This window comes from Gopherus evgoodei, chromosome 1, assembly GCF_007399415.2.
Source record: "Gopherus evgoodei ecotype Sinaloan lineage chromosome 1, rGopEvg1_v1.p, whole genome shotgun sequence".
Taxonomy (NCBI): Eukaryota; Metazoa; Chordata; order Testudines; family Testudinidae; genus Gopherus; species Gopherus evgoodei.
In genome coordinates this window covers 204780858-204803587 of record NC_044322.1, presented here as the reverse complement: position 1 = coordinate 204803587, position 22730 = coordinate 204780858, and the positions used below count along the sequence as shown (strand labels likewise).

General features: G+C 48.6%; 1 protein-coding gene across 1 annotated transcript in view; it reads left to right on the top strand.

The window, feature by feature from the left end:
- Nucleotides 1-22730, top strand: part of LOC115661226 (coagulation factor V-like) — a 63985-nt gene that overhangs the window by 4517 nt on the left and 36738 nt on the right. Inside the window, 8 exon segments of the mRNA XM_030583580.1 lie at nt 4274-4400; nt 6138-6166; nt 6169-6186; nt 6189-6346; nt 7125-7197; nt 7200-7256; nt 7811-8032; nt 9123-9288. Coding sequence (XP_030439440.1) covers nt 4274-4400; nt 6138-6166; nt 6169-6186; nt 6189-6346; nt 7125-7197; nt 7200-7256; nt 7811-8032; nt 9123-9288 — 850 coding nt within the window.

Below are 22730 nucleotides of genomic sequence, written 5' to 3'. Positions count from 1 at the left end.
TGGGGCTCTGGCTTCGTCCCCCACGCCTGGGGCGGCAGGGCTCAGGTGGGCTCAAGCGGGCTCAGGCTTCGGTCCCCTCTCCTGGGGTCATGCAGACATTTTTGTTGTCAGAAGGGGGTTGCAGTGCAATGAAGTTTGAGAGCCCCTGCACTAGTTGATGACAATGGTTCCTCCTGGCCTTGGAATTCATGGATCAAAAGTGACTAGTAATTGGAGTGTTTCCGTTTTTGGGTCACTGATTTGAGATGCCTTAAGAGGGGCTGATTTTCTGAGTAGCAGGGACTCAGCACTTTTTGCAAATCAGGCCCCTTTATAGGATTTCAAACTGGGCACCCAAAATCACTAGCCACCTTTGAAAATGTAAGTCACTGATTGTTTGCAGCTTCATAACCAGGAGATTTCCACTGCCTTCCTTACTGTGTGTTTCCAAGGTCCTCTGTGTGATGGGTCTGTATGTGGTGCCATTGCTGGCCAGAATACAGGCACACACTATTGCAACATTTGCAGAATACATGGGCACCCATTTTTGGAGGCTAGTTTGTGTATTTCTAAAGCTTGAAAAATGTAGGTGTTGCTCCCTTCACTTCCACTGCTATCGATCTCCCACACGTGCAGCACTGTGCAAAACAGTCACACTGAGCAGTCTCAATCCTCCAACTCCAGGCTCTATCTGACACCATTTGCTATCTTCTGCCTGGGCTCATGATGGATCAGTGCACAGTAGCAGAGGCTCCCCCCTTAGTACTCCCCATTATGGACTCCATCAGTCCTCCTGGAAGAGATCTAAGGTCACCAGGGGGACAGGTTCTGGGGCGTATTAGCGGGTGGAGTGGGTTGCTGTAGGGGGGTAGAAGTGGAGTAATGGCTTGGTGGGGTTGTTCCTTTTGACTTGGATTTTCAAGCAAGCCTGCATGGGGGACTGCACCCCTGAACCTCCACTATTGATTTTGGATAAGTCTTGGAACACTGGGGAAGTTCCAGAAGACTGGAAGAAAATTTATGCCAGCATTTAAAGAGCATAAACGGGCTGACCAGATTGCTGGTGTCCAGTTGCCGTGATCTAACCTGCAGTGTCAATTTTGTGATTACATCCTTCCCAGGTTTACAGTGTAGCCTCTGGGAACTCATCCTCCCTTCTCCTTTGGAGCCACTGACTTATTTCCTCTCTTTCAATAACATAGCAGGAAAGGAAGTGAGTAATTGGCTGGTTGCTCGTTAGACAGGGCTAATCGTTACAAAGTGGGGAGCAACACACTCTCTCTGTAAAGCAATTTGTAACACAGCAGGAAGAATGTCACAGATCTGGTTGGGCACCCACTGCTGGCCACCCACTAGGCTGCTGTGAGGGGAATCCAAGCCTCTGGATCCCTGGATATGTTAAGGCTCTGGGACCTGAAGACAGTCTAGTCTCAGTCCCCAGACATGCACTCAGGGTGCAGACTTTCTATCTGGCACATCCTTATGAGAGCTGGAACCCGCTCTTGAGCTGCCGAGTCCCTGGGCACAATGGTGACTCTTCAGACTCCACTGTACTCAAATACACCCTCTCCCTACACCCCACTCCTCCAAGGTGAAAAGCTTCTGGTTTATAGTTTAACAAGAGGCATATGATAATTGTGAAGCAGATAACACACACTCATGCTTTACACAGAGCCTAGCACAATTGCTCTTTAATCACATAAAGCATAAGACAATACAGATCATATAGAACACAAGAACCATCCTAATCACAATGCGCCTCACTAGCTCACTCTTCCCTTGGGAGTTCTTGGAGGGACACCTGTGTCCAGGAAAATAGACAGGCAGGTTTTCCCCTGTCTCATGCAGGCTGTTATATGCTGGGTGGCTCATCCCAAATGGAGTTTCCTTCCCCCAGACCGTGACCTTGCTCTCTCCTGCACAGTGCTTCCCCTTCTTGTGCGGCTCTCTGCAGTGATATGCCCCCTTCCAATACTTGGTTTCTTTTATTCTATCTTTTCCATGTTCCATAAAAGTCCTCCCCTCAGACAGGATGGGTAAAACTGCCTTTTCCCTAGGATGCAGTCAGTGGGTGCCACTCAGCATGAGTGAGGGTATCAGAAACTGGCCATATCTTTATTAATTATAGAAAAGTCTAATCAGTTACACCTGGGCAAAGTGGGGTGTAAAGTGTTAATCTGAATTTTCCATTTACACACATCAGTAAGAGCGTTTCACACCCATTTTGCACAGGGGCAAATGACTAAACAAAGGCAAAGCAGTGGAGAATCAAGCCCTACATATTTACAAGTAAATGTCTTCTAGTTAAAAAAAAAGAAACCACCTTTGCAAGGGCTTGATCCATTTTTGCAGTAATGGTAATGGAAAAAATCCTTTTGACTTCAGTGGAAGTTGCCTCAGGCCATCTCTGCAATACCTTTCTTACCAACCCCATTTCCACAGCATGAGTTCTGTGACTGATTGTGTGTATGTCTACACTGCACTGGGAAGTGTGATACCAGCACAGGTAGGCATACCCATGTTAGCTTAATCTAGCTAACATGGCTAAAAGTAGCAAAGAAGATGCAGGAGCATGGGCTTCTGTGTGAGCTCCTCCTATGTATGTATTACATTGTTAGTCTGCATGGTGCATCTTTTCTGCTCTTCTTAGCTGTGCTATCTAGATTATAGCTAGCATGGGAATGCCTTGCCGAGCTGTGATGATGCGGTTCTGGCGGGACCCAACTGAGAGTGCCAATTCAAGACCAATTGCTTAAACAGGGAAGTTACAGCCCAAGGCTGGAGTTTTTCCACCTCTAAGGCAAACTAAACCAGCCAGACAAAGAAGACTTTGGTCTTATCCCACTGGCTAACCACAAGTCACACAAGCAATTCCCTTAGACACTCTAGTTTCCCCAGTATCACCACCAGTGCCACTGGTCCTGGGGAGGAATGGTTATGAAACCAACACCCCAATAAAGAAAAAAGGTTTCTCTATCCCAAAGAATCAAGCCCCAGACCCAGGTCAATATACAAATCAGATCTACCCACAAATCACGCTGTTGCCAATCCTTTAGAATCTAAATCTGAAGGTTTATTCATAAAAGGAAAAGATATAGATGAGAGTTAGAATTGGTTAAATGGAATCAATTACATATAGTAATGGCAAAGTTCTTAGTTCAGGCTTGTAGCAGTGATGGAGTAAACTGCAGGTTCAAATCAAGTCTCTGGAGTATATCCCCCGCTGGGATGGGTTATTTAATCCTTTGTGCAGAGCTTCAGTTTGTAGCAAAGTCCCTCCAGAGGTAAGAAGCAGGACTGAAGACAAGATGGAGATGAGGCATCAGCCTTTTATAGTCTTTTGCAGGTGTAAGAACACTTCTTTGTTCTTATTGTGGAAAATTACGGCAAAATCGAGTCTGGAGTCACATGTGCAAGTTCCTGCATACTTTGCTTAGTTACAAGGCGTATCTGCCTTCTCTCAATGGGTCAATTGTATAGCTGATGGTCCTTAATAGGCCATCAAGCAGGCTAGGCAGAGCCAACATCAACTTGTCTGGGATGTTACCCAGAAGCACAGCACAAATTTGAAATGCAGACAGTATAGAGCCAATACTCATAACTTCAACTACAAAATGATACATACAAATAGACAGCATAATCATAACCAGAAACCTATAACCTAGTCTTAGACACCTTATATGACCCCTTTTACATAAGATTTGGTGCCACTACAGGACCTTGGTTGCAACAATGTTCTATATGGTCCCAGATTATATCAGTAATGTCACACGAGCTGCAACTGCATGTCTCACTGCAGTGGAGACATACCTTGTGTTGTGAAGGCTGTTGCTCTGGATGTCACGTTAAACACTCCCTGACTTCGGTCTGCTTTCCTAAAACTATGCTTGTACTGGTGACTAATTTGTAAGGGGAGAAATCCCTTCCCCAATCTTTAAGCTGTCTGATCAGAAAACTTTCCATAGCCGAAAAACAGCCTTCTCGCTTCATGTACAGAATTTTCGTGTGATTTTCAGTGTCCTTTGCTGAATATATCATTCACAAACTTATTTACATTGGGCCCCACCTGTTAGATCCTTGTGTGCCTTTCCACCACCCAGGTATTTCACAGCTAAATCACGGGATAGGATTAATCCTCATTGCACTGGCATTAAATCCTATGCCTTTATTTGTGCAACTTGTCCTTTAACAGGAGTTCACTCTCGTACTCAGGAGAAGGTGACTCTCCCTTTCACTAAGATGCACCATTTGATACTCATCTACTTTTTTTATTTTTAATGCTGAATTTCTGCAGGACTTCTGGGACCAACTCTGCGTGCTGAAGTGGGAGACACTTTAGTAGTTCACTTTAAGAACATGGCCAACAAACCACTGAGCATTCACCCACAAGGCATAGCTTACAACAAACTGTCAGAAGGTATGTGCTGTAAAATGCCATCTATCCTTTTTTTCTACTCAAGACTATATAAGCTTACATAGAGAAGGGCCTAAAACCAAGTCCAGGATATGGACACCATCGACCTTTGATCTTTGGATCTGAATCTACATTTTGTGGCCCAACCTCATCTATTATTACATCAACCATGTGACAGCCCTGTTGTCTGAGATGTGTATACTGCTGGTTAACTCTTCCCTTATACTGGTGACATAGCTGTTTTGCCAAAGCTGAGAACCTGGAGAACAAAACTGATCAGTTAAAATACCCACCCTAATTCTCACTGTAGGCGCAGCTAGATCAATGGAAGAATTAATCCGTCAACTAGTTACTGCCTCTCAGAAGGGTGGACTAACTATATTAATGGAAATCCCTAGTGTCAATAAGGAAGCGTTACACTTCAGCGGTACAGCAGCAGCACCGTAGCTGTGCTGCTCCAATGCAGATGTATCCAGAAGAGAGTCAGGGGCAGCAAGCAGGATGTAATTAGATCCCCAGAAAACATGGGCTCCAAAGCTACCTAGGGCTTGAGGGGAATGCCTAGAGTAGGTAAGACAGTATGTGTATAGGTCCTATTATTTCAATCCATCTCTCTCAGTGTTGTGCTCCGTTTCGACAAACAAATACTACTTTGTTTTGAAGAGGTTGCTTCAGTGTGACTGTGTACTACCACTGACCACAGGCTCCCAGGAGAACTCTTGCAGGTGCCAAGCCGTGGGCTTGCTAGATATCATGGTTGGCAACCAGGCAGGTGTGATCTATAGACCAAGTCGGGGAGAGGGTGGATCAGGGGATCTCACCCCTAAAAGAAGTGGAGGCACAGCCCTGCCACTTCAAAGAGATGCAGTCAGGGGACTGGAACAGGGTTCTCAGAAGGGGAGGCCTGCCCAGGGACTATGACAAAGAGTACTTAGTATCTCCCAGTAGGAGCTCAGCTTCTTGCAAGATCTGGCCTTTGGCTGTCAGTCTTAGAGTCATGGTACTAATATATCCTGGTGGTTTCCTAGAATGCCATAGAGACAAATCAAACTTGAGAAAAGCTATCCATTTAAAACAGTGCCACTCTATCCTGCCAAATGATTTACTAACATCCATTAATAAAATTAAGGATGGAATCCAATTTGATGTTAACTTCTTCTAACTGGCACTTAATCAGCTAGATTGCACAGAGCTGCAAGTGCAACAAGGGGGTAGAAAATAGAGCGGTAAGGGAGGAAGGCTCAGAAAATTTCCCAAAGACTTGATGTTCTGTGACCTTTGAATTCAGTCTGTGCTGTTTGTGCACTAAATGAACTGCACGATATGTCCTGCCTCTCCACACGCTGTTTACTCCAAACAGTTACAGTGTTTTCAGAAAGCACCTTATCCTAAACGTTGGTAACTATCCTCTCATACAGTAAATGTTTAAATGTGTGTGTTAAAGAAATGTATTTATATTCTTTCAGTTCCAAGGCTTTAGAGTTCAAGGCATTTGCCACCATTGGTAATGGGTTATTTATTATTTAATATGTGCCCAATTTGCACTATGTGTAAAACGCTAGCATTTTACCCTCCCTGTGCACTGGTGTCAATGACCTGCACCATTGTAAAGTTGGTGTAGGTGAGAGAAGAATCAAACTCTCTGTGTATGGATGGCAAGAATAGTAAAAACCCTGTGCACACGTTCATCAGTCCCTCCCTCAATGCCATTTCTACCTCCCTCTCTCGACTTCTACCTACACAGGTCCTTGTATGCTGACAGAACATCATCTTTTGAAAACTGGATGATGCTGTACTCCAGGCCTGGTGTATAAATACACGTGGGAGATCACAGCAGAAATTGGGCCTAAAGAAGCCGACCCGCCCTGTCTCACCTATATCTATTACTCACATGAGAACATGGTGATGGACTTTAACTCCGGTCTGATTGGAGCATTGCTTATATGTAAAAAGGTAATTAAATGCTTTGGGGTAGACAAAAGCTATAAAATGTCAGCTGGTCTACTGTTTCAGTGGCCTCGCCCATTCTGATAGTGTTGTTTTCTGTTATGGTAACGATAAAAACTAAAATCATCAAAATCAAGCTTGAAGATTGTGTCATAATGTGAGAAGGCATTTCATTTTCCTCTTTCCTTCTCGTGTTTCTGTGCAGGCAGTTTAGAGGAAATTGATTTTGTTTCATCTATCTTATTATAGGCCTTGGGTTACAGTGTTCTGGACTAGCTGTAATGCACACTAGTTCTTGAATAATTCTTATGGTAGGTAGGGCTGGTAACACCGCCTTATAGTAAAGTTGCCTGACATTTCCCGTTTTGAGACCCCCAGCTTCAATTGCTTATAACATTGTTCAAACTTAACTGTTCAGGCTGGAATTTACCATTCCAGGTGTTTTCCTCAGATTGAATTCTTTTGGAAAGTTGTAGCCAAAACTGTTTCCAAGAATGAGGCTAGGAAAAAAATACTTGTTTTGCCATATTAAAAAATGCTCCCTGTGCTGAACCTGTTCTGTGGCTGCCAGAGGCCTTCAGTCTCCAAAGCTGCCAATTCAGCACTTTTCCCCAGAACTAAATTCACCTCAAACACATTTGAAAAAAATGTCCTATGTGGCCAGGTGCAGCTGGCATGTGTGGAAAGCTCATGGAATAGATCTGGATGCCTTTCAGTTGATATGAGCTGGTTTTATTTTTGCCTTCATCTGATACCTTTTGTTTCCTCCCACAGGAAGCCGAAGGAAGATGGGACGCAGAAACTGTTTGACAGAGAATATGTGTTGATGTTTGCTGTGTTTGATGAAAGCAAAAGCTGGCAAAATCAACCTCTCTCCTGTACACGATTAATGGTTACGCTAATGGGACGTTGCCAGGTACTGTACGTACTCGTGGCATCCAGCCAGTGTCCAAAACTGTCTTACTCCTCACTGCAGCATATGCTCATGAGCTGTAGAAAGTAACAGAAGAAGTAGAGTGGCACAGCCTCATGTATAACCATACAATGAGCATCTGGTTTCGCCAGGGAGCATGTGTGCACTCCCAACCATCATCGCTTTCCCCTGCAGTCTGATCTTGGTGCCGAGAGCACATGGCTTCCAAAGCTGTGGCTGTTCGTGCAGAGAGAGAATTAAATCTCTTCTGGCCACCCACTGGATAAGGAGTGAGGTTTTTCAAAAGCACCTAAGTGAGTTAGGCACTCAAATGACTTTCAAGGAAATTTAGACTCCTAATCCACTTAAGTACTTTTGAAAATCCCACCCATGGCCTATACAGTATCCATCCTAGACATGACCATCAAGATATCAGAAAGACTTGATTGAAAGTGCCGAGTGGGTATTCACTTTTGACCTATCAGTGGGAATTTATTAACCATCCTGTGATTCTGGGATGATTCACCTGTGTTCTTATTCCTGCTGTTCTGTTTCAGACCTAGGAGCTTGCACATATGATCACATTAGCTGGCATTTGATAGGAATGAGCTCCAAACCAGAGATATTCTCCATCCATTTCAATGGGCAAGTCCTGGAACAAAATCATCGCAAGGTCTCAACCGTCAACCTTGTGGGAGGTGCATCGACCACAGCAAACATGACTGTGAGCCAGAAAGGAAGGTGGCTAATATCTTCTTTTGTCCAGAATCATCTGCAAGGCAAGGGAACATCTGTTCAGGAGGCAGTTGTGCAGTTGCAGAGAGTGTCATACTTGTCTCTTCCTCCTTATCTCCTAAAGTGCTGCTAACTTTGTCAAATGTGGTGGCTAATGCATTTGGGATCATCCTAGGAAATCAGTGGAAACAGGGCATTTTGTTTGAATTAGGGTTGCAAGATGAGGTTCATTAGGACTACTGCTGCAAAGGCGCTACAGGGCAACCATGATCTAACCCTTCGTTTTTAATTCTTTGGGAGGTGCTCAGATGAGCCTCATTATAAAAACCTGGAGATTGACCAGCTCTTCAGGAGAAACAGAGAACCTTTGCAGTTCAGTGAGCTTTAACAGTGGATGTTTGTTTCCTCCTCCAGTGAACAGACATGCATCTGAGGAAGTGGGTATTCACCCACAAAACCTCATGCCCCAAACGTCTGTTAGTCTATAAGGTGCCACAGGATTCTTTGCTGCTTTTACAGATCCAGACTAACACGGCTACCCCTCTGATACCAGATATCTGTTGTAATGGATCAGTGGAGTCCCTCTTGTGAAAGCTCTTTCAGGAGAAACAGAGAACCTTTGCAGTTCAGTGAGCTTTAACAGTGGATGTTTGTTTCCTCCTCCAGTGAACAGACATGCATCTGAGGAAGTGGGTATTCACCCACAAAACCTCATGCCCCAAAACGTCTGTTAGTCTATAAGGTGCCACAGGATTCTTTGCTGCTTTTACAGATCCAGACTAACACGGCTACCCCTCTGATACCAGATATCTGTTGTAATGGATCAGTGGAGTCCCTCTTGTGAAAGCTTGGAGGGCTCATTGAACAGAAAAAGGGAAGTTCTTGCTGTCAGTTAGGCTGGTATTTTCAAAGGAGGCTGTGCGAGTTAGTTGCTGAGCTCTCATTGACTCCCACAAGCCCCTTTGAAAATACCACCCTTAGTGCCTGCACTCTTCTTTTTTTCCCCTTTTTTTAAACCTGAATAGACTCTGGTCAATGGGTGAATGTTTTCATGCATCCTGAGCTGAAGGACTGTAGGAATGCACTGTTCATAGGACTAACAATAACCACTGTACTGTGTCTTTCTTCAACCAGCTGGAATGCACGGTTACCTCAACATAAAAGAACTTGTGGGGAAAGAAGTGCTCAAGAAGAAATTATCCTTTAAGGAAGTGCGTATGATTAAGGACTGGGAATATTTCATTGCTGCGGAAGAAATCACCTGGGATTATGCTCCAGAAATTCCAGAGACCATTGATAGGTAAAATGGTGAACTGTACCCTGTTGATGAAATGTTAACTTGAGGCAGTTTAGGAAGTGTGCTATATAATGTAAAGTCCTAGCCCTAAGAACTTCTTCTGCATATTTTTCACAGGAACTCAATCTTGCCGAACAGGTGGAATATTAGTGGCAGGATTGCATGGTATTTATAGAATACACTATATAGAAGCCCTAGTGCAGGAGTCGGCAACCCATGGCAGTCGTGCCAAAGATGGCATGCGAGCCGATTTTTAATGGCACGCTGGAACCTGCGGGGACTCCCGTGTGCCATTAAAATCCTGCCGACGCGGCAAGCTCCAGGCTGCGCTGCCTGGCCGGAGCGCAGACAGAGCGCAGCAAGCCGCTGGCCCCTCCCCCGCCTCCCCTGAAGTTTTGTCGCCGCGCGCGCGCTACGCTACGCTACCCTCTATGGCCGAGCTGCGCGCTCCCGCGGAGCAAAGTTTGGCTCCGTGCGGAGAGAAAACCGCTCCCCGCTCGTCCAGAGCAACGCCGCGGGCGCGCACAGCGCTCTGAGGGCCGGGGTGGGCTGGGGCTGCGCGCGCCGCGGCGCCAAAACTCCGGATGAGCGGGGAGCTTCATGGTAAGAGGTCCGGTCCGGGGCTGGTGGGGTTGGATAAGGGGTGGGGGCATCACGGGACGGGGAGCAGGGGGGCTGTTTAGGGGTGGGGATCTCTGGAGGGGGCAGTCAGGGAACAGCGGGGGGGCATGGGAGTCCCGGGGTCGGTGAGGGGGTGAGGGGTGGATAGGGGTCAGGGCAGTCAGGGGACAGGGAGCAAGGAGTGTCGGGGGGGGGTCTCTGGAGGGGGTGGTCAGGGGACAAGGAGCTGCGGGTGGGTTGGATGAGTCGGGAGTTCTGGGGTTCCTGTCAGGAGATAGGGTGTGGAGAGGGGTTGTGGCAGGCAGGAGCGGGGGGGGTTGTATGGGTCCAGAGTTCTGGGGTCCTGTCAGGAGATAGGGGTGTGGGAGAGGGGTTGGGGCAGGCAGGGAGCGGGGGGGGGGGTTGTATGGTCCAGAGTTCTGGGGTCCTGTCAGGGGAGCAGGAGCGGTTAGATAGGCATGGGAGTCTAGGGGGTTCTGTCTGGGGGTGGGGATGTGGATGTGGGTGTGGATAAGGGTTGGAGCAGTCAGGGGACAGGTAGGAGGTAGGGTCCTAGGGGGACAGTCAGAGGACAAGGGGCAGGGAGGCTTCGATAGGGGGTGGGGTCCCAGGAGAGGGTAGTTGGGACAAGGAGCGGGGGGGTTGGGGGTTCTGGGGGGGCAGTCACCCGGCCCTGTGCCCTGAGCCCTAACCCTCCCACACACACACACCCAGCCCTGAGCCCTGCACCCCCCCCACACCTCAGGCCCCTGCCCTGAGCCCTGTACTACCCAGCCCTCTGACTCCTTCATCCCAACGCATGACCCCAGCTCTGACTCTGGCACCCCCACACATACCCAGCCCCCCTACCCTGACACCTGCACCCCCTCACATGCCCCCAGCCCTCTGCCTTGACTCTTGCACCCTGCACATCCCCAGCCCCCCTACATCCCATGCACCCCGCAGATTCCCACCCCCACTCTGAGCACCAATGGGAGTTCCTGCACCCCCCACTCACATTACCACCTGCACCCCTCACACCAAATGGGAGCTGACCAGGTAAGTGCCCCCACACCCAACCTTCTGCCCCAACCCTGAGCCCCCTCCCTCATTCTAGCTCCTGGCCAGAATCCTCTACCCCCAACCCTGTGCTCAGTCCACTCCCACCCTCAGCTTCAGTGCAGAGAGAGAGGAAGAGAATGGTCCAGAACCAGGGAAAGGTAGTACCCACTGTATGTGGGGAGGGCCAGGACCCCAGACCGCAGCAGGCTGAGTGGGTCTGGCAGCCGGGATGCCGCTGGCAGGAGTCGGCGGATGGAACCCTGAACAGCAGTGTGCTGAGCCGCTCAGCCCACTGTCAGTCTGGAGTCCCGGCTGCTGACCCCGCACAGCCCGCTGCCGGTCTGGGGTTCTGGTTGCCAGACCCTTCCAGCTGGGTCCCGGTCACAGGCCCCATTAGCCCACTGCTGGCCTAGGTAACAGAACCCAGACCAGCACGGGCTGAGCGGGCTGGCAGCGTAAGATCAACATATTAATTTAATTTTAAATGAAGCTTCTTAATAGTTTGAAAACCTTGTTTATTTACAATACCAACACTATTTTAGTTATATAATATAGACTTGTAGAGAGAGAGAGACCTTCTAAAAACATTAAAATGTATTACTGGCATGTTAAACCTTAAATTATAGTGAATAAATGAAGACTCGGCACACCACTACTGAAAGGTTGCCAACCCCTGCCCTAGTGAATGGCTTCTGAAGGTCTCTACCAGGCTGAATAAGTGAATGTCAGGCTCTGGGTTCTAGGTGGTCAAGCCTGGTGGTTGGAGCAGTATTCGAAGCCGGATGCAGAATCGGGACAGGGCAGTGCTCAGACTAAGGTCTGGGGACAGGTGGAGAGTTAGAACCAAGGTCAGAGTCCATTGATGAGCCCAATCAGGATCCCAGTCAAATACCAGAAGCAAGCCAAAGGTTGAAGCCAGGTTGGAGTCAGTCCAAGGGGGTCAGGAGGTGGGTACAGGGTTAGAGCGGGTCAGGAACATGTCTGGAGCAGAGTCAGAATAGGCACAGAGAAGACTGGAGCAGGCTGAACAAATCCCGGCAAGGCTGGGCCGGAACAAGGACAGGATCAAGGGCAGGCTGGAAGGCTAGGGAGTCTGACACTGTGAGGCAGCAGGAGGTTTCCTAGGCGAGTGATGCTGTTGTGCAGACTAAGATCCATGTCTATGCGACAAAATTATGTCGACCTAAGTTACATCAGCAAACAGCTGCTGCAGTAATTACATTGTTTTTACGTGTCCACACTACACTTGTTTTGTCAGCAGTGCGCGTTCTCACTAACAGTGCTTCTATCGATGGAAAATGAATCACACGGGGTGACTAGGAACACGATTTCAACGTCCCATAATGCAGTGTTCTCCATCTCATAATTTCATCTGCATCCCATAATGTTCTGTGCCTCTTTTAAAAATCCCCACAAACCTGTGCATCCCTCCTCACTGTCCACTTTCTGTGTCAGAAGCATGGATCCGGCACAGCTCTGTACTATTGTGATGAGTGTTGTGAGAATGGCGTGCCTGATTCTGCAGTATTTGCAGAGCCGCCAGAGAAGCTGCAGGGAACATGACAATTTCTTGGAGGCTAGATTGCTCTGGGACATAGAAAGAAACAATTCAAGTTGTTGAGTGGCATTGATGATGGAGCTGGAGGTGGGCTGGGAGAAAGAAGCACGGATGGGTGAGATCACATCAGTTTTGGAAAATAAGCAATGACTGCATAACTTTCAGATGTTCTGTGTATCTATGTGCTGAACTCACCCCAGCCCTCCTGCGCAGCAAGCACAAAATGAGATCTGCACTGACAGTGAGAAGTTATTGGTAATTGCACTGTGGACACTTGCATGTCCAACTGATACCAATCAGGCGGACTCAGTTTGGAGTTGGAAATGGACAAGTATCCACCAAGTTGCCAAAAATAGACGTTTTATACCATACCCATGCAAACAGAAAAAAATATATAATTGATAAAACTTAAATAAAGGGAAAAAGAATTTTGAAGGGGAAAGAACAGTCCATTTCCATGTCAGAAACACATACAACCAACCGGGTCTCTCACAGTTCAGTGTACGGCAGCGTGATTATCTAGGGTGATGGTGGTCCCAGAGGTCCCACAATGCAGTTCTCTATGGCTGCAAAAGGAGGTGAGCACAAGATGGTTCAACCTGAAGGTCAGCGAGAGTCTGCAGCATGTCTGTTTGCTGCTTGAGAAGCACTAGCATTTCCTGCTGCACGTCTGTCCTTTTCCTGCACCTTTCTCCTCTCTGCTCTATTCCTGCCCTGCTGTCCGCGAGGGTGAACATCCATGTCCCATGCTTGGTATCCAGAGCAGCAGAGGCTTGCAGGATCTCTTGGAACATTCCATCCCTCATCTTCCTTTCCTTCTTCTTATATGGCTGAACTGCTCCGCTGCTGTGGATGGAGAGACCCCTCCCCCCCCCGGCTATATTTCCAGTCGCAAAGGATACAATGCACAGAGGTACTATTGTGAGTGTGTTCATGAAATAAAATGGAAACTGAGTGTACTGAACTCACTCCCCTTCATCCACACAAGTTGCAAGCACTAGATTCTCATTTTTCCTTGTGATTGATATAGCCTGGCTGCAGTCCAGTCATGGTGAGTACAACCATGAAGGGAAAGGGGGTGGGATGGAATGAAGGGGGATAGCTCACAGGCACGAGTGTATGCATATAGGGCAATTGAATGGAATATTGGCATTGTTTTCCACAGGCGGTGGTGATTTTAGCTGATCTCTCACTCCTGAGGGTAATGGAGGCTGGTAGGGAACAGATCCTGCAGGCGTCTGGCTGCAAACCAGGTCCGTATGCTGCCAGCCTGTGTGCTGCAGTGGTTCTGGCTGAAGTAATTGCTGACTGGCATAGGAAAGTGTCCTACCGCAGCGGAAGAAATAAGAAAGCCCTCCCCAGAAACCTTTGGCAGAGGATTGGTTTGGACAGTCTCTACACAAAAGAATAAATGGACACAAATCTGATATCAGGAATCATAACATTCAAAAACCAGTGGGAGAACACTTCAACCTCTCTAACCACTCAGTGACAAACTTGAAGGTGGCAATTTTGCAACAAAAAAACTTCAAAAACAGACTCCAAAGAGAGATTGCTGAACTCGAATTAATATGCAAATTAGATACAATTAACTCATGCCTAAACAAAGACTGGAAATGGTTGGGTCATTACACTAATTGAATCTATTTCCCTATGTTAAGTTCTCCTCGCACCTTTTATGGGTCATCTTAATTATCACTCCAAAAGTTTTTTTTCTCCTGCTGATGATAGCTCATCTCAATTGATTAGACTCTTCCTGTTGGTCTGCATACTTCCACCTTTTCATGTTCTCTGTATGTATAAATATCTCCTTTCTGTGTGTTCCATTCTGTGCATCCGAAGAAGTGAGCTGTAGCTCACAAAAGCTCATGCTGAAATAAATTTGTTAGTCTCTAAGGTGCCACAAGTACTCCTGTTTTTTTACATGACAATGACACCAGAATACTTGGAACCATATAGACATGTCACATGAGTTGTCCTTTGTAAGTGAATGGGTTTTGAGAATTGACCATCTTGTTGTGCCTACACTTCTAAGACAACGATTAATTCACTTGGCACATGGAGGACTTATGGGGAAGAGTCCAACCAGAAGATGACTGCAGTAAGACTTCTGGTGGCCAGGAATGGACAAGCACTTTGCGGAAATAATCAAGAATTGCATGGCTTGTGCTGGAAGTGATGTCACAGAAAAACCTTCAGCCTCCTTTCACACCAGTTCATTATATCAATTGTCCATGGGAGAAACTGGCTCCTGACCTAATGGGAGCATTTGAAGATCAGCCTGTTGCACAGAGATTTGTCATAGTAATGGTAAATTATAATTCAAATTGGCCACAAGTTACATTCACTGGAAAGGTTACTGCTGAAATAGTAAATAAGTTAACATCATCAGTTTTTGCCTGAAAAGGGTTTGCCAAGGAACTGATACCTGACAATGGAATGCAAATAACTTCTGCTGAAATGCCACACTACCTTATTCGCAGTGGTATCAAATGCAAAACCGTTTCTTTATACCATCCAAGAGCCAGTGGTGTACTTGAGAGAATGAACAGACTGGTGAAAAAGTTTGCAACTTACCAGTTTTCAGGCGAGACCAGGGAAAGAGGCTTTATATGAAATACTGTTTACTTATGGGACCACTTTACATTTAACACCAAGAATTTCACACTTTGAACTTTGAAGAGGACACAAGGCTGTAAATGATTTACTACCTGTCAAGGGCCTACATGATCTCCTTTTTCAACCAAACCTTCTGATGAAACTATTCTTCTTCAAGTGATTACTCATATCCATTCCAGTTAGGTGAGCACGCGCGGCATGCATGTTTGTCGGAAGATTTTTACCCTAGCAACACTCGGTGGGTCGGCTGGGCGCCCCCTGGAGTGGCACCGCATATATACCCCTGCCGATCCAACCGCCCCTCAGTTCCTTCTTACTGCCCGTGTCAATCGTTGGAACAGTGGAGCGGGGTTTAGCTGATCTCTACCTCCCTAGCTTCTCATAGTTCTTTTATTATTATTGTGTATATAGTTCAATTTTCTATATTTCTACCTAGTTTTTTTAGTTCTTTAACATACTTATTGTATAGTTAAGGGGTTGGGGATTAGCCCTTTCGTCTCACCCGGTGCCTGGGCCCATGCCTGGTTCACCGGGTTTCAAACCGTGCTCGGCTTGTCGCAAGCCGATGCTGACAGGAGATCCTCATGGCTCCTGCCTTAAGTGCCTGGGGGAATCCCACCATCTGAGGAAGTGGGTATTCACCCACAAAAGCTCATGCTCCAAAACGTCTGTTAGTCTATAAGGTGCCACAGGATTCTTTGCTGCTTTTACAGATCCAGACTAACACAGCTACCCCTCTGATACTCCTCGGACTGAGCGCCGGACAGTCCACACCGGGGAGAAGAGTTCAGCACCGGAGCGCACCGGCACCGTGAAGACACCTCGGCACCAACCGACGCCGGCCCAGAAGCCTGCCCGGCACCGCTCTCTCTCCCCGCGAGTCATAAGGCACAAGACTCCTGTGCCTACGTCGCAGTCAGAGCACCCACCTAAGTTGGACCGCCCGGCACCGACAACTGCCGCGGCACCGACAACTGCCGCGGCATCAACAACTTCAGTACCATTGATTCCGGCTTCGCAAGAGCCGTCGAGTCCAGTACCTGACAGCTCCCCAGCACACGCCGTGGTTGAGCTTATTGTTCCCTCCACGCCAGAGACATTCTCTATGGCAAGCGAGCTGATTGTCCTGACAGAGCCTGCGCTGCCTCAACACCCGGCACCGCTGGTGCGGGTTATCCAATCAGTAGGCAAGCTTGCCCTGCTGAGACCATCCTCGCTCGGTACCGCTGAAAGGCACCCATCACGATCGAGGTCCCATCACCGATCCCGGTCCCGACACCGCTTGCAGTCCCAGTGCCGCTCTCCATCTCGGTACTGGTCATACTCGCGGCACCGTTCGAGATCAGCGCTCGCTGACCCGGATACTCTCAGCACCGAGCCAGCTCCCGGCACCGTTCACGGCACCGCGTCTCTCGCAGCTGCTCTCGACGTAGACTTCGAGGTCCTGGTCGACCTCCCGCACTGCTCCGGTCGCAGGTCCCGTCTCATTCCGGGTACCGGTACGGTGCCTGGTACTGTTCTCTGGTGCCGTGTGGAGACGGATCAACCAGACGCAGAGACCCTTCCCAAGTGGTTTCAGCTCCTCCATGGCTGTCTCGCCATACATCAGTATCATCACACACGGACAGTGCCTCCTACGCACACGACCGTGATTCAGATACACACAGCCGAGTCTTCCAAGAGACCCACGGTCCAGACCAAGGACCTCATCAGTGGTCTTTCTGGACACCTTGGGCATATCACAAAGCCCAGGTGGACCCGCAGTGACATCACGCTTTGTTCCATCGGAACACCGGGTGCCAGAGGCCACTGTCAGCTGCCCCCCTCCTGTGGGTACGGAGGAAGCTTCCATCCATGTACCGGACCCTCAGGTCCCACCGGTCCCTGATGTCCCCCATGATCAGGAGACTATACAGGACCCACTCGTCCCGGGCCTTTCGTCTTCCTCTTCCCCGGATGAAGCGGTAGCGGGGACATCCTCATCGGGCCCACCGCCAATTGACCTCAGGGCACACCAGGACCTCCTGAGGCGCGTCGCCCTGAATATAAACCTGCAGGTGGAGGAGGTTCCAGAGGTTGAGGACCCCGTGGTAGATATATTGTCGGCGGATGCACCAACTTGAGTGGCCTTACCGTTCATTCGATCGATTCAAGTAAGGCCGATACCATCTGGCAATCCCCGGCATCTATTCTGCCCACGGCCAGAGGAGTGTAACGGAAGTACATGGTGCCCTCTAAGGAGTACGAATACTTATACGTGCACCCTGCTCACTGGTCGTACAGTCCGTTAATGAACGGGAGCGCCATGGCCAGCAAGCCCCTGCCCCAAAATCTAAGGAGGCTAGGCGCATGGATTTGTTGGGCCGTAAAATCTACTCCGTGGGGGGCCTACAACTCAGGGTGATGAACCAGCAAGCCCTACTTAGCAGGTATAATTACAACACCTGGGAGGCGGTAGGGAAATTCACAGAGCTAGTCCCGCAAGACTCCCGCCAAGAATTTAAGTCACTATTGGGGGGAGAGGGATAGTTCATTGGTTTGAGCATTGGCCTGCTAAACCCAGGGTTGTGAGTTAAATCCTTGAGGGGGCCACTTAGGGATCTGGGGCAAAAATTGGTCCTGCTAGTGAAGGCAGGGGGCTGGACTCATTGACTTTTCAAGGTCCCTTCCAGTTCTAGGAGATTGGTATATCTCCAGTTATTACTATTACTGTTGGAGGAAGGAAAGAAAGTGGCGAGGACTTCTCTCCAGGCCTCGCTGGACGCTGCCGATTCGGCAGCCAGAATTGTGGCCTCTGGAATCGCCATGAGGCGTATATCATGGCTTCAGGTGTCAGGCCTGCCACCTGAACTTCAGCACATTATCCAAGACTTGCCATTCGATGGCCAGAATCTATTCTCCGAGAAGACGGACCCTAGGCTACAGAGTCTGAAAGATAATTGGGTGATTATGCGTTCGCTCGGGATGCATACACCACAGGCTCAACGAAGATCCTTCCGCACCCAACCTCAACGCCCTTACCCCCCGCCTAGACCAAGACAGAACTTTGGCAGGAGGCAAGGTCGAGGCAACCGCAGACGACAGTCTGGACCTCAAGGGAGTCAGAATAACGATCCCTCCAAGCCAACAACGGGATCCAAACCCAATTTTTGAAGGTGCACCCAAGAGCGGTGTACCAGTTGTCTCCCAGGATCCTTTTCAGTTTTACAACCGCCTTTCCCCTTTCCTCCCTGCGTGGACCCAGTTAACCTCGGATCGTTGGGTCCTACGCACGGTAGAATTCGGATACCACCTCCAGTTTATTTCACTCCCTCCCTCCCAACCCCCCTCCTCGTCCCTCTTCAGGGACCCCTCTCACAAGCAATTCCTCTTACAAGAGGTACGGACGCTTCTTGCCATGGGAGCTATAGAGGAGGTTCTGAAGGACTTAAGGGGCAAGGGGTTCTAGTCCTGGTATTTCCTAATCCCCAAGGCGAAAGGAGGCCTCAGGCCTATCCTAGACCTGCGAGGACTGAACAAGTTTATGAAAAAGTTGAAGTTCCGCATGGTATCCCTGGGGACAATCATCCCATCCTTGGATCCCGGAGACTGGTAGGCCACCCTCTACATGAAGGATGCATATTTCCACATTGCCGTTTACCCTCCGCACAAACGGTACCTCCGGTTTGTGGTCAACCATCAGCATTTTCAGTTTACAGTCCTTCCGTTTGGCCTCTCTACAGCCCCTTGGGTATTCACGAAGTGCATGGCTGTAGTTGCTACCTCCCTCTGTCATCGTCGAATACATGTCTTCCCGTACCTCGACGATTAGCTCATTCGGGGGACCTTCGAGGCCCAAGTCACCAGTCGTGTGGGCATCGTCAAGGACCTCTTCATGCGACTAGGCCTGATGATCAACCTAGAGAAATCTGTTCTAGTTCCCACACAAAGAATAGAGTTCATTGGGGCCATCCTGGACTCTAATCTCACAAGGGCCAGTTTACCTCGACTCCGATTTCAGGCAATAGTATCAATTATACAAAGCCTTCAAAACTTCCCGACAACTTCGTCTCGCACTTGTCTCGGCCTCCTTGGTCACATGGCTGCCCGCACGTTCATGACCAAGCACGCCAGACTACATCTGCGTCCCCTTCAAACTTGGCTCGCCTCGGTTTACCGCCCAGGCAGGGACGCCATAGACATGGTAGTCACCATTCCCCCGAGCATCCTAGGCTCCCTTGACTGGTGGCTGACGCCCTCCCTGGTGTGTGCAGGACTGCCGTACCATCCACCACAGCCCTCCATGTCCCTGACGACAGATGCGTCATCTCTCAGCTGGGGTGCTCACCTCGGACATCTTCGCACTCAAGGCCTTTGGTCGTCTCAGGAGCTGGCATTACACATAAATGTCCAAGAACTAAGAGCAGTCCACCTGGCATGCCAGGCGTTCCAGCAACATCTACAGGGCTGTTGTGTCTCAGTGTTTACAGACAACACAACGGCCATGTACTACATAAACAAGCAGGGAGGGACACAATCCTCCCCTCTTTGTCGGGAGGCGATTCAACCAGGGGACTTTTACATAGCCCACTCGATAGACCTAGTAGCTTCCGAGTTCGGAACACTCTGGCAGATCAACTCACCAGATCTTTCCTGTCTCACGAGTGGTCGATTCGTCCGGACGTTATACATTCTGTCTTCCGGAAGTGGGGATTTCCCCACATAGACCTCTTGGCATTTCCTGTTCCCGCGAGAACAGGAAATGCCAGAGGTACTGCTTCTTCCATGGTCTCTACCGGGGTTCGATCTTGGACGCCTTCCTGATTCCGTGGAAGAGTCAACTACTTTACGGCTTTCCACCATTCCCGTTGGTTCACAAGGTCCTACTAAAACTCCGCAGGGAGAGAGCTCGCCTGATTATGATCGCCCCTGCGTGGCCCAGGCAACACCGGTACACCATGTTGCTCGACCTGTCGATAGCCAACCCAATCACCCTGCCTCATCATCCAGACCTCATAACTCAGGACCATGGCAGACTTCACCACCCAGACCTGCAGTCCCTTCACCTCATGGCATGGCTCCGCGTGGTTAACCCAGTTAGAGTTACGTTGCTCTGCCTCAGTGCAACTAGTACTCCTGGGTAGCAGAAAACCTTCCACTCAGTCTACGTATCTGGCCAAGTGGAAGCGTTTCTCCTGCTGGTGCAAAATGAAAAATGTTACTACTATCAAGGTCTCGATCCCCACCATCCTGGACTACCGCTAGTCTCTCAAACAGCTGGGCCTAGCGGTATCATCATTGAGGGTGCACTTGGCAGCCATTTCTACCTTCCACCCAGGAGAAAGTGGCTGCTCCATGTTTTCACACCCTATGGTTTCCAGGTTTCTCAAGGGCTTGGAGCGCCTATACCCCCAAGTACGCTGCCCTGCCCCTACCTGGGACCTCAACCTAGTCTTAAACAGACTTATGTCTCCACCATTTGAGCCGTTGGCAACTTGCTCACTGCTATACCTGTCCTGGAAGACAGTTTTCCTCGTAGCCATTACATCGGCCAGACGAGTCTCCGAGCTTTGGGCGCTCATGGTGGACCCACCGTATACAGTCTTTCACAAGGAAAAGGTGCAGCTGCGACCACACTCAGCGTTCCTCCCTAAAGTGGTATCGGCCTTCCATACCAATCAGGACGTCTTCCTTCTGGTCTTCTTCCCGAAGCCACACTCATCACGACGGGAACAACAATTGCACTCCCTAGATGTCAGTAGGGCGCTCGCATTTTATATCGAATGGACGAATCCGTTTCGTAAATCACCCCAACTCTTCGTTGCAGCGACAGACCGAATGAAGGGCCTACCTGTCTTCTCCCAGAGGATCTCCTCTTGGATGACAGCGTGCATCCACACTTGCTATGGCTTGGCTCATGTTCCCTCAGGCCCTCTCACCACACATTCTACCAGGGCTCAGGCTTCATCTGCTGCATTCCTGGCTCATGTACCAATCCAGGAAATATGTCGCGCAGCTGTCTGGTCCTCGGTCCATACCTTTGCTTTGCATTATGCTCTGGTTCAACAGTCTAGAGATGATGCAGCCTTTGGCTCAGCAGTTTTGCATTCTGACACATCTGACTCCGACCCCACCGCCTAGGTAAGGCTTGGGAATCACCTAACTGGAATGGATATGAGCAATCACTCGAAGAAGAAAAGACAGTTACTCACCTTTGTAACTGTTGTTCTTCGAGATGTGTTGCTCACATCCATTCCAAACCTACCTCCCTTCCCCACTGTCAGAGTAGCCGGCAAGAAGGAACTGAGAGGCAGTTGGGTCGGCAGGGGTACATATCCGGCGCCATGGCGGCACCACTCCAGGGAGCGCCCAGCCGACCCACTGAGTGTTGCTAGGGTAAAAATCTTCCGACGAACGTGCACGCAGCACGCGCACACCTAACTGGAATGGATATGAGCAACACATCTCGAAGAACAACAGTTACAAAGGTGAGTAACCGTCTTTTCCTGAATGTGTTAAGAACAATCAGGAGAAATATAGACAGTATGTATACTGTAGGGTGCTAAACCTCAAAAATTTGAAATTGGAGATCTTGTTCGTGTGAAGCTGTCATACAAAGTCAAAAAAGAATGTTGAAGATATTCTTTTCCTTTGCAGATAACAGAAATCCGAGAATATTCTGCTGGATTAATAGATCAAAAGAAATAGATCATCTTTAGATTGTCCACAGCTCATCAGCCAGCAGCTGAAGAAGAGAATGCTGATTTCCACCTTGGACCAGAGAACATTGATGACACCAATAATAATGATGGACAATCTATAGTAGTAGGAATTGCTCCACTACCCCGTCTTGTTCCTGCCTCTCCGGGTATTAGGAGAAGTGTGAGACAAAAGAGACTGGCTAAAAGATTGGAAGACTTTGTTACTGGACTTAGGTGATGGTCTGGAAGTGACTGAAGTTTTACAATGGTTATTCTAAAGGGGGAAGGTGTGTTGTATCTAGTTAGATGCAGATCGCTATCACAGTGTGTGTTTGTAAATTTGTTCCTAGCTGGCTCCTTTAGCTTTGAGTTTAGGAATTACAATTCCCAGGATGCACCAGAAGAGAAGGAGGATTGAGAGGAGAAGGAAGGGAAGAGAATGAGGGGAATAAATCTTACCTTTGCTGTTATCATGCTTCTACAGCCTTTCTCAAAAGGGTCTGGGCACAAAACAGCCACAGCTCATGGTTAAACCACAACTGCTCACCTCACTTCATGAACGGAACGCTACCTATTCTTAGCCATCATTGGGAATTCCACTGTCTTTGAAACCTTGATGTAACGTTGGTTAAGTCAAGTCTCTTGATTTGGATTCAGGATATCAGAGTTCAGTTCTTGGCTCTGCCACAGATTGTGACACCTTGAGCAAGTCACTCAGTCCCTCTGTGCCTCTTTTTCAATTTTGTAAAATGGGAGAAGTAATACTTCCTCTCTCCCCTCCTTTGTTTGTCTAGAAAATTTTGATTGGAAGCTCTCTGAGGCAGAAGCTATCTCATACTGTGTGTTTGTACAGTGTCTAGCACAATGAGAACCCTGACCTTGATTGTGCTACAGTAGCAGCTAAAATCATAATATATTATATAGAG